Source organism: Galeopterus variegatus, unplaced genomic scaffold (genome assembly GCF_000696425.1).
Source record: "Galeopterus variegatus unplaced genomic scaffold, G_variegatus-3.0.2 Scaffold1997, whole genome shotgun sequence".
Taxonomy (NCBI): domain Eukaryota; kingdom Metazoa; phylum Chordata; class Mammalia; order Dermoptera; family Cynocephalidae; genus Galeopterus; species Galeopterus variegatus.
Genome location: NW_007728108.1, coordinates 160,017 through 172,627, shown reverse-complemented (window position 1 = coordinate 172,627; position 12,611 = coordinate 160,017). Strand labels below are relative to the sequence as shown.

General features: G+C 43.5%; 1 protein-coding gene across 3 annotated transcripts in view; it reads left to right on the top strand.

The window, feature by feature from the left end:
- The first annotated feature begins 5,869 nt into the window (after positions 1–5,869).
- The window catches only part of NLRP3 (NLR family, pyrin domain containing 3), a 33,050-nt gene continuing 26,308 nt past the window's right edge, over positions 5,870–12,611 (top strand). For all 3 annotated transcript variants that reach the window (XM_008579967.1, XM_008579966.1, XM_008579968.1), the window contains exons 1-5: positions 5,870–5,994; positions 7,173–7,235; positions 7,400–7,720; positions 9,626–9,739; positions 10,212–11,982. In XM_008579967.1, the coding sequence (XP_008578189.1) occupies positions 7,438–7,720; positions 9,626–9,739; positions 10,212–11,982 (2,168 nt within the window). In that variant the 5' untranslated portion in view covers positions 5,870–5,994; positions 7,173–7,235; positions 7,400–7,437. The remainder of the gene's footprint in view (positions 5,995–7,172; positions 7,236–7,399; positions 7,721–9,625; positions 9,740–10,211; positions 11,983–12,611) is intronic.

Sequence of the window (12,611 nt, the reverse complement as noted above, 5' to 3'; positions counted from 1 at the left end):
GACACTAAGTCCCTATTCCCTTCTCCCCGCAGTCCCTGGTAACCATCATGAAGCCGCACATAAGTAGAATCATACAGTATTTGTTCTTTTGTGACTGGTTTATTTCACTTTAGCAAACGCCCTCAATGTAAGATCCATGTTGCAGCATGTGTCAGAATTTCCTACTCCTTTAAGGCTGAGTTCCATGGTATATACATACCATATTTTGTTTTCCATTCATCTGTTGATGGACACTTGGGTTGCCTCCACCTTTTGGCTATTGTGAATAATGCTGAGGTGGACAAGGGTGTGCTGAAATAACTGTTTTGTTTGTTTTTTCCCCTGCATATAACAACTTTCCCAAATGCCCCTTCTTTCTGATAAATTTACTTGAATTGTTTATTTATTTATTTTTTGTTTAAGATGGAGAGTCAGGAGTTGTGAATTCAAATTCCTGTAGTTTCCAGCAGGCAGTATGAATGAGAGGCATAGACTGAATCTAAAAAGCAGTAGGTAGTGATAGAGACCGCCGAAAACCGAAGAGCTTATGCCCCAGCTCAACGGGGTGGTCTGTACTGGCTCCTTGTTACACATTTGTTGAAGGAAAGATGATTGACTTGGCTCTAGAATTCTGTTTTAGACAGAAACCTGGAATCTGGCCATTTTATATAAAATCCCTGATTGTATATGTTGGCAACTAACTTAAAAATGTAAGTATACTGTGAGGCCAAGATTTTGCCTCTAAACCTAACATCTAAAAATTTACCTTCTCTTCCTAGTATGAATTAACTAAAAATTTATTTAAAAGGAGACAAAATAGAAAAAGGCACCTAAAATTCTACAAAAAAAAAAAAAAAAAATTCTGGGAGGATTGAATTTATCTTTTCATATGTGAAAGTGTTTATACTTCATCAATAAAATAACATATAAATGACATGATTACTGGTTTTTAGTCAACTGATACAGGGTTCACAAAATCATACCACCTACTACTTTTACAACCAAGAATGTTTATCTGTTTTCCTTTTGGATTTGAGTTTGCAATCTTCAATTTGCCTTAACTTGGGATGATTCTTACAGAAATATTGGGGAGCATTGGGAGGTATCGCTTAAAAGTGGATGAGGAAAATAACCGTAGTTGGAATGCCACGACAAGAGTCTCTGACTCTAATGCTCTTTGTAAATTCTAGAGAACAGTTTATGAACACAGGAAGAAGAAAAGCTAAATGGGAATGGAAGAAGCCAATGCCAAATATGGTGCTTAGGATGGTTATTTGAAGGACTTGTCTCTTATAAAGTAGCTACTGGTGACCTTTTTCATGATGGCTGGACAAATCTTCTTTAATCCATTTCTAAAAGGTGTAGAGGTCCAAGAATTGGGGCCTCTGGAATGCTTGAGTCATAAACACATGGCAACCCATCTCAGCTGGGGAAGCCGAGAGACTGCAAAAGGGAGGAGGCAGCCCCAGCAGTGCAGGTCCCCAGGAAGCAGTTGTCGTTGGAAAGAGGGAAGAGCAGCAGAAGCAACATAAAGTGGCTTCTCCTCCCAAGAACTCATAGAGACTCAGTAATGTCAAATTATGAGTGTACTTCGTACAACTGAATTTGTCTTCATTCATGACTTTTCTCTATTGTGGCACATTTCTGCTGACAATAGAAAGTGAAATTGCCATTTTTAAGGTCAGTCAGTCACTTTCAGTTTAAAATGGTGTACTTCGTACAACTGAATTTGTCTTCATTCATGACTTTTCTCTATTGTGGCACATTTCCGCTGACAATAGAAAGTGAAATTGCCATTTTTAAGGTCAGTCAGTCACTTTCAGTTTAAAATGCAATCTCTTTCTTTTCTAAACTTAGACGCTATGGCACTCCCTTGCCAGAGAGAGGAGAAGAGTGTCAGGCCACTGCGTTGATCTCTGGTTCTTGCTGAGCCTTTCTGAGATCACTCTGCCTAGCCTTGTGTCTTAGTCCATCTGACTGGGTAATTTATAAAGAACAGAAATTTATTTCTTACAGTTCTGGAGTCTGGGAAGTCTGAGATCAAGGCACCAGCATTTTTGTCTGGTGAGGGCTGCTCCCTGCTCCCAAGAGGACACCTTGTTGCTGTGTCCTCACATGAAGGAAGGCAGAAGGGCAAAAGAGAGTACTCCTTTTAACCTGGACCCCTTATATAAGGGTGCTAATCCCATAGAAGGTTGATAATCACCTCCCAAAGGCCACACCTCTTAATACTGTTGAATTGAGGATTAAATTTTTACATGAATTTTGGAAGGGCACCATCATTCAAACTATAGCATCTTGGGTACCAGCCTCCTTCCCAGCTGCATCTGGTACTACATCCTCATCCCAGCCTCAGGCCCCTGGGGATTCCCAGTTGTCTCAGAAATCTGCTTTTTCCTTGCATCTGGACCATGCAGGTTTTTGTGAATATGTCCTCATCTGCCCACTTGGCACCTTGGGCACTATTTTCTTGTTTTAGAAGAGGGATTTTCTGAGAGTTATATATTATCTCTGGGCTACATCTGGGTCGGTGAGGCATGTTGTCCTCTGCCAGACTCTAGTAGTTTCTGTCTCTCCCTAGAAGTTTCTTATCCCCTGGACCCATTAATAGTTTCTGTCATTTCCCATTCTGGGGTTTGGGCTGGAGGTTTCAGGTTGGGTCCTGGGTCCTTTCTCAAGGGCTGTATTAGTCAGGGGTCTCTGGAGAAATAGAGCCAATAGAAACAGAACTGAGAGAGAGAGAGAGAGAGAGAGAGAGAGAGATTGAGATTTATTTTAAGGAACTGATTTATGGGATTGTGGAGACTGGCAAGTCCCAATTCTCCAAGGTAGGCTGAAAAGAAAAAAAAAAAGGAGCATTGCTAGATGGAGGACTGGTATACCAAGGGGGGATGGAAAAGCAAGAAAGACCAACAGTCAGTATCATCCTATTCCAGTGCCACCAAAATCATGCCACCTGCACTCGATAACATCCCCCCCCCTTTTTTTAGTTACAAAGTTATATGTGCTTGCTGAGAAAAAAGTCAATCAAAACAGAAGTGTATAATGTAGAAAATAAGTTCTTTGTCTCCTCCCACTTCCTGGGTGTAGTTCCAAATACAGTTCTTCCAGATTTGTGTACAAATGTGCTAATCAGTGCAAATATGTGTTTTATTTTGTTTAAAAAAGGTTCCCCTTTTTACTGTATATATTTAAGGTGTACAACACGATGTTTTGATATACATACAAGGGGTCTTAAAAAAGTTCATGGAAGGATTCATATTATCTTTTCATTTAATTTTTCCATGAACTTTTTGGTCTTTTTTTTTTTTTTTTGTGACCGGTAAGGGGATCGCAACCCTTGGCTTGGTGTCACCCGCACTGCACTCAGCCAGTGAGCGCACCTGCCATCCCTATATAGGATCTGAACCCTGGGCGGGAGCGCCACTGCACTCCCACCGCTGTACTCTCCTGAGTGTGCCACGGGGTCGGCCCTCCATGAACTTTTTGAAGTAACCTGTATACATAGTATAACGATTACTGAAGTCAAGCAAATTAACATATACGTAATCTCACATAGTTACCTGTGTGTATGTGTGTGTGTGGTAAAATACCTAAAATCTACTCTCTTAGCAAATTTAGTATAGAATATAAGGGCACTTTAAAAAGTTTATGGAAAAATTGAATTAAGAGATAATATGAATCCTTTCATGAACTTTTTCAAGACCCCTTGTATTTTTAACTATAGTCCTCATGATGTGCATTAAATCTCTAGGTTTATTTATTCTGCATAACCTAAACTTTGTACCTTTTGACCTCAATCTCCTTATTTCCCCCACCCCTGATAACCACTGTTCTACACTCTGTTTCTGTGTATGCAAGTTTTCTTGATTGTTTTTTAAGAGTTCACGTATAAGTGAGATCATGCAGTGTTTTTCTTCCTTTGTCTGGCTTATTACATTTGGTGTAATGTCCTCCAGGTTCTTCCACATTTTGGCAAATGACAGGGCCTCATTCTTTTCTAAGGCTGAATGATATCGTATTGTGTATATACACCACAATTTTTTTTTAATCCATTCACCTGTTGACAGATGCTTAGGTTATTTTCATATCTTGGCTATTGTGAATTACGCAGCAATGAACATAGGTGTGCAGATATCTTTATGAGGTGGCAATTTTATTTCCTTTGGCTATGTACCCAGAAGAAGGATTGCTAGGTTGTAACGTAGTTCTGTTTTTAATTTCTTTAGGAACCTCCATACTGTTTTCCATAATGGCTGTACCAGTCTAAATTCCCACCAACACCTAGTGTACAAGGGTTGTGTTTTCTCCACACCCTCACCAACACTTGTTATCACTTGTCTTTTTGATAATAGCCAACCTAACAGGTGTGAGTTGATATCTTACTGTGGTTTGATTTCCCTGATGATTAGTGATGTTAAAGAACCTTTTCATGTACTTGTTGGCCATTTTTGCTTCTTCTGTGGAGAAATGTCTAATCAGGTCCTTTGCCCATTTTTTGGATTGGATTATTTGTTTTCTTTGCTGTTGAGTTCTATATTTTGGACACTAATTCTTTATCTGACATATGGCTCGCAAGTATTTTCTCCCAATTCATTGGCTGCCTTTTCACTGCATTCATTGTTTCCTTTGCTCTGCAGTAGCTCTGTAGTTTGTTGTAGTCCCACTTATTTATTTTTGTTTTTATTGCCTGTGTTTTCAGTGAGATATTCAAAAAAATTTTTGCCAAGGCTAATATCAAGGAGCCTTTTCTTTCCCCTACATTTATTTCTAGGAGTTTTATATTTTCAGATGTTATGTTTAGGTCTTTAATCCATTTTGGGTCGATTTTTGCATATGGTGCAAGGTAAGGGACCAATTTTATTCTTTTGCATGTGGATATCCAGTTTTCCCAGCTCCATTTATTGGAGAGACTGTCCTTTCCCCATTGCATGTTCTTGGTGGCCTTGTCAAAAATTAGTTGACTGTATACGCTCGGGTTCATTTCTCTTCTTTTTATTCTGTTCCATTGGTGTGTGTGTCTGTTTTTATAAAGGCATGATTTTTTACTGCATATGTATTGTACCTCCATTAATTTGACTGCGTTCATTTCTCTTCTTTTTATTCTGTTCCATTGGTGTGTGTATCTGTTTTTATAAAGGCATGATTTTTTACTGCATATGTATTGTACCTCCATTAATTTGACTGAAAACAAACAAACAAAATTTCCCTGATTAAGCCAATGAGCTCCTTTCTTTTTGTGCATATTTGATTTGCTCTCTTTAGCTTCAGCATAAGTCCTTGCTGCTCCTGCCCCAGCCCCTAATGACATGCAGCACTTGGTTTATTGAGTGAGGATCTGCTCTCATGCCCTTACTTCATAGGAGTAATGTCTCATTTTCGTCTCTCAGAGCATCCTGTACATAATTCTAAAGCAACGGTAGGAGTGATAGGAAGCAACTGCTGTTACCAGCTTCTCCGTACCAGGCTCTGTTCTAAAGGCCTTACCTTTATCCATTCTCTCCTTCCTTCTGACAACCCTTTATGAGAGGTTCCATTACTGTCTCTATTTTACAGGTGAGGAAGCAGATGCACAAGGTCACTTGCCAGCACCCCTCTGTCTGGGGTTTGAAGGCCAGGTCATGCTCTCAGTGCTGTGCTTAACCAGCTCTGGCCTTATCCTTAGTATCACTTCTCTCACCGCCAGCAGGGAGATCACGGCCCTCGTGGCTGCTCTGCGTGACAGAGGAGACATGGATTGTGCATCGCCGGTTTCACTCCCCACCCCCAATTGCTTCTACAGGGAACCCCCGAGGAGAGGCAAGAGGAATCCAACTCTGCAGACCAGGCTTGATTTTGGCAACACTGTTGATTCGGTTTGGAAAATCCAGCTACGTAACAGTCTCTCTGCCTTTGCCTGTGATGCAAGTTCGTTCACTCCGTGCTGAGACCACATCCTTCCTGCCCCTGCTGGGTCTGGGATTGCTATAAATTCATCACATTTCCTCTCTGGCTGTTTCTGAGGCTGGCATCTGGGTGAGTCCAGCTCTGTGGAGCAGGGTAGATGAAAGGACTGGGGAGGAATGGGGAGGGTGTGTTGAGGGGGTAGAACTTGTCTTGGTTAACGGACTAGGAATTTCTTCTTCTAGCCTCCAAGTCTGTCCTTCAACAACATTTCAATAACATTTCTATAATGTTTTTATGTTTATCATTTTTTGGGCCTTCTGTTTTCAAGTGCGTGTGTGCGTGTGTGTGTATGTGTGGGCGAGGGGTGAGGACGGGGCAGCAACCACAGGTTGCACCCAGGACTTCAGCAGATTTGCCTGGCCTCCTGCCAGGGGAGCAGATGGGATGCATCTGAGGAAATTGTGTGTGTGTGTATGTGTGGGCGAGGGGTGAGGACAGGGCAGCAACCACAGGTTGCACCCGGGACTTCAGCAGATTTGCCTGGCCTCCTGCCAGGGGAGCAGATGGGATGCATCTGAGGAAATGAGCCTCCTGAGAAACCAAGGGGAGGTAAGGATCAAAGTGGAGTGTGCTAGGGTGAGGGCTGAGGAGCACAGAGGAGAGGAGAATCCTGATGTGGATGGAAAGATTGATATGGCAGGAGCTGGGAGGGTCTACAGACCTGGAGAACCTGTCTGAAGACCACTCCTCCCAAAATGTATAAAGGGCTGGTCTTGGGGGGCACATGAAACCAGGAACGGAGAGGCACGAATGGAGATAGAATAGGGATTGATGAGTGAGTTCGAAGTGTCTTGAACATTGAACTGTGGTCACATAAATTCCAGTTTGGAGAGTTTTACCATTTTCCAGGTCCTCTCCCTCCCTGTAGCATTATTTGTGGCTTTGGGTTGATGGAGTGCTTTGCCAAATACAGTAAAATGAAGGAATCAGGTACTGCTATGCTGTGACCACAGTTACTCACCTCCTGGCTTCCTCCTCTTTAGGCTCCTCATCCATATGCCTTCAGGTCAAAACAGAAGCAAAGAACCAGAGCCTTCAGTTGGAAGGCAATTGAAGGCAATCTCTTCTGCTCTCTCATTTTATAGATGAGGAAATTAAAGTTAGGAATAGTGATGAGTATGTCCAGGGTCATAGCCCAGAAATCAAAGAGTCTGAAGTTTTCTTGGTGATATGTGAAGGGGGCATCATGAAGTGGTGGTTCACTGTAATATGATCATGTTTATGGGTTTATTTATTTCTCTCCATAGGGAAACCTTTCTTCCATGGCTCAGGACACACTTCTGGATCCAAACCAACAGGAGACCTATCTGGTAAGGATTTGCTCACCTTTCAAAATTAAAGATGGTGACTCATAGTCACTAGAAATTTTTTTCCTTTGAGTTTTCTGAGTTTTTGTTAATTAGTTCTCTTTGAAAGGAGACTTTAAAAAAGACTCTTTTTATCCATATGCTGTTTTCGCTGCCTGGTTTCCCAGTGTGGACCTAAGTCCAAGGACCTTGAGAAAGGCTGCAGATGAAGATGGAAAGCATCCGCTGCAAGCTGTCCCGTTACCTGGAGGACCTGGAGGATGTGGACTTAAAGAAATTCAAAATGCATTTAGAAGACTATCCTCCTCAGAAGGGCTGCATCTCGCTCCCGAGGAGTCAGACGGAGAAGGCAGACCATGTGGATCTAGCCACCTTGATGATTGACTTTAATGGGGAGGAGAAGGCGTGGGCCATGGCTGTGTGGATTTTTGCTGCAATCAACAGGAGAGACCTTTACGAGAAAGCTAAGAGGGATGAGCCAGAATGGGGTGAGTAGAAGGAAGACAATTTTTTTTTAACTATGGTAAACATAATTTACCATCTTAATAATTTTTGAGGCCAGCCAATTAGCTCACTTGGGAGAGCATAGTGCTGAGAACACCAAAGTCAAAGATTTGGATCCCCATACTGGCCGACCTCCCGCAAAAAAAGAATAAAATTAAAAAATTAAAATTAAAAAAAAATTTAAAAATAATCAGTTTTAAGTGTATAGTTCAGAAGTATTAAGTACAGTCATGTTATTGTGCAACCAACCTCCAGAACTCTTTTTATCTTGCAGAACTGAAACTGCTTACCCATTAAACAACTGCTCCCCATTGCTTCATCCCCCAGCCCCTGGCAACTACCATTCTAATTTCTGTCTGTATAAATTTGACGACTCTCGGTACCTCATCTAAGTGGAATCATACAGCATTTGTCTTTTTGTTACTGGCTTATTTTACTCAGCATAATGTTTTCAGGGTTCACCCATGTTGTAGTGTGTGTGAGGATTTCCTTCTTTTTAAGACTGAATAATATCCATTGTATGGATATACCACATTTTGTTTATTCATCTGTCAATTGGTACTTGGGTTACTTCCACCTTGAGCATTGGCAAATATCTCTTCAAGACCCTGCTTTGAATTATTCTGGATTGCACAGAAGTGGAAGTTATGGACCATATGGTAATTCTATGTTTAGTCTTTTTGAGGAACTGCCGTACTGCTGCCCCATTTTATATTCCCACCAACAGTGAATAAGGGTTCTGATCTCTCCATGTCCTTATGGACACTTTTTTTTTGGTGGGGGGAGAGTAGCCATCCTAATGAGAATGTGGTGGTATCTCATTGTAGTTTTAATTTGAATTCCCCTAATGATTAGTGATGTTGAACATCTTTTCATGTGCTTGTTGGGCATTTGTATGTCATCTTTGGAGAAAGATCTGTTCAAGTCCATTTTCCATTTTTAAATCAGGTTGTTTTTCTAAATCAGCTGGCCAGTACAGGAATCGAACCCTGGACCTTGATATTATCAGCACCATGCTCTAACCAACTGAGGTAACTGGCCAGCTCTTTCCATGAATTTTTTGAAGACCCCTTGTATAATGGTGCCTGTGTCTCACCTCAGACTGAAAAAGAATTGCAGAGGGCAGGGTCCTGGAGTTGGTGTTCATAAAGCTTCCTAGGTGGGGCCAGCCTGGTGGCACACTGGAGAGTGCGCTGCTTGGGAGCGTGGCGGCGCTCCCGCCGAGGGTTCAGATCCCATGTGGAGATTGGTTCCCGCTCACTGGCTGAGCGCGGTGCGGGTGCAACACCGAGGGTTGCGATCCCGTTACCGGTCAGTAAAAAAAGACAAAAAGGAAAAAAAAAAAAAAGCTTCCTAGGTGAATCGAAAGTCAGCCAGGATTCTGAACTACTGAATTAGACATAAAACAGATTAGTAATTCTCACTCTTGAAGACACAGGAATCTACACTTGAAAGCACCAGACATGGGAAAAAATGGATTACAGGCATTTGGGATCAGGGAAGGGTGATCCTTCTTGGCTCATGACCATCTTGGAGGTAGTGGAGAGCTTTTGCCAAAGACGAAGGAGGATAAAACAAACATTGTCTGCCAAACATGTTTGCCAACTGATACCTGGGCCTGGGAAAGAGATTCTGAGACTGGATACAATGAGGACCAAATGCTTCGCAGGTGGGAGACAGCCATTGCTTTCAAATTAGGAGCGCAGGAACACTCCCAACTGTACCTGACTGTGTACCTCCACCTGCAACTCTGAGCCATGTTTTGATTTGGGAGATGTCTGGGGCAGGTGCCTTTGACCCGTGCCAGGTATTAGGCTGGGTGTCAGTTTCATCCTGTGGTTAAGAGTTCTGGTTTTTGACACTTTGTATTTTTTTCCTTTTATGTTCAGATAATGCACATGTTTCTAATCCCACTGTGATATGCCGGGAAGAGAGCATTGAAGAGGAGTGGATGGGTTTACTGGGATACCTTTCCAGAATCTCTATCTGTAAAAGGAAGAAAGGTAAGCAATAAGGGTGGTGCTTCCAGTTGGGTTTCAGACCTGGTTAGGAGGTGCTGGAAAGCTGAGTAGCTGGGAAGCTTGGCCATTCTACACGTTCCTGCTTTTTGGGTGCAAAGGCCTGTCTCAGGAATGCACTGTCAGCTGAAGAAACACATTTATGTTTGCACGGCTCCTTGCAGTCCCAGAACCAAGGGGAGGTGAGTAAGTGCTTGCAGTTTTAAAAGGCATGGGCTGCAGACTACGCAAAGGAATAAGATTGGACAAAAAGGATTTTCTCTCTGGTGGCTGCACTTACAGCACTGTCTTCTGTTCAAGTGTATAGATGAAAAATTCACCAGAGTTTCTGGGACCTTCTATATCTAAGCAAGTAGAGAGAAACCACACCTCTCAATCACAGGGCCCTGTTTATAGCTCATCTGAGGTAGATGTGTGTGGGCTGTTCCCAAAGTCTAACTTTCCGTCTCTGTTGTAGATTACTGTAAGAAGTACAGAAGACATGTGAGAAGCAGATTTCAGTGTATCGAAGATAGGAATGCCCGACTGGGTGAGAGCGTGAACCTCAACAAACGCTACACCAGGCTGCGTCTCGTCAAGGAGCACCGCAGCCAGCAGGAAAGGGAGCATGAGCTTCTGGCCATTGGCAGGACCTCAGCCAAGACATGGGACAGCCCTATGAGTCCCATTAAAATGGAATTGCTGTTTGATCCCGATGATGAACACTCAGAGCCTGTGCACACGGTGGTGTTCCAGGGAGCAGCAGGCATTGGGAAAACAATACTGGCCAGGAAGATTATGTTGGACTGGGCGTCAGGGAAACTCTACAAGGACAGGTTTGACTATTTGTTCTACATCAACTGTCGGGAGGTGAGCCTCGTGACACAGAGGAGTCTGGGGGACCTCATTGTTAGCTGCTGCCCTGATCCCAACCCACCCATATGCAAGATCGTAAGCAAGCCCTCCAGGATCCTCTTCCTCATGGATGGCTTCGATGAGCTCCAAGGTGCCTTTGACGAGCACATAGGGGCACTCTGCATGGACTGGCAGAAGGCCGAGCAGGGGGACATTCTCCTGAGCAGCCTCATCAGAAAGAAGCTGCTTCCTGAGGCCTCTCTGCTCATCACCACCAGACCTGTGGCCCTGGAGAAGCTGCAGCATTTACTGGACCATCCTCGTCACGTGGAGATCCTGGGTTTCTCAGAGGCCAAAAGAAAGGAGTATTTCTTCAAGTATTTCTCAGATGAGGCACAAGCCAGGGAAGCCTTCAGGCTGATTCAGGAGAACGAGATCCTCTTCACTATGTGCTTTATTCCCCTGGTCTGTTGGATTGTGTGCACTGGACTAAAACAGCAGATGGAGAGTGGCAAGAGTCTTGCCCAGACGTCTAAGACCACCACTGCAGTATATGTCTTTTTCCTTTCCAGTTTGTTGCAGTCTGGAGGAGGGAGCCAGAACTGCCTCTCTACCTACCTCTGGGGGCTCTGCTCTTTGGCCGCAGATGGAATCTGGAACCAGAAAATCCTATTTGAGGAGAGTGACCTCAGGGATCATGGTCTGCAGAAGGTGGATGTGTCTGCTTTCCTGAGGATGAACCTGTTCCAAAAGGCAGTGGACTGTGAGAAATTCTACAGCTTCATCCACATGACTTTCCAGGAGTTCTTTGCTGCCATGTACTACCTCCTGGAAGAGGAGGAAGACGGGGGGATGAGGAATGTACCAAAGAGTTGTCCAGAGCTTCCAAACCGAGATGTGACGGTCCTTCTTGAAAACTATGGCAAGTTTGAAAAGGGGTATCTGATTTTTGTTGTCCGTTTCCTCTTTGGTCTTGTAAACCAGGAGAGGACCACCTACTTGGAGAAGAAACTAAGTTGCAAGATTTCTCAGCAGATCAGGCTGGAGCTGCTGAAATGGATTGAAGAAAAAGCCAAGGCCAAGAAGTTGCAGATCCAGCCCAGCCAGCTGGAACTTTTCTACTGTTTGTACGAGATGCAAGAGGAGGACTTTGTGCAAAGGGCCATGGACCACTTCCCCAAAATTGAGATCAGTCTCTCCACTAGAATGGACCATGTAGTTTCTTCTTTTTGTATTGAGAACTGCCATCGTGTGGAATCACTTTCCCTGGGGTTTCTCCATAACTCACCCAAGGAGGAGGAGGAGGAGGAGGAGGACGATCGACACCTTGACGTGGTCCAGTGTATCCTCCCAGGACACACTGACTATTCTCATCATGCTGACTATTCTCATCGGTAAGGAAATCCAGTTTCAGGCAGATGAGAGAATGTGCCCTCTGCTTTCTGACCACCTTTTTCTTGGCACTTGCTTCCTCTCCTTTCTTTTCAACTATCTTCCAAGTGCAGTTGCCTCAGCTGCATAATAATGCCACCACCACCCATTTCTAACAGACCCCTTCACTGGCAGAGATTGACTTGGGCCAGGTGGATAAATGGGATGAGGAAAAAACCAATCAAACAAGAAACAGATGCTTGGGGAATGCCAGTTCAGTACAAGGTATTAGGTGGAAGGTAGGGTTGAATACACATATTTATAAATTTAAATTGGAGCTCTAGTGCATTATAGCCAATCAGTGCCTACGGGGCAAACCAACTTCAGAGACTCTGTATTAGAACACAGAGGACAGAGAGGCTCTCAGAACTGGAAGCTGGGGGAGGTTTCTCAGAGGAGTGAAGTTTGAGCCTGCCTTGAAAGATGGGTAAATTTAAATTGGAGCTCTAGTGCATTATAGCCAATCAATGCCTACAGGGCAAACCAACTTCAGAGACTCTGTATTAGAACACAGAGGACAGAGAGGCTCTTAGAACTGGAAGCTGGGGGAGGTTTCTCAGAGGAGTGAAGTTTGAGCCTGCCTTGAAAGATG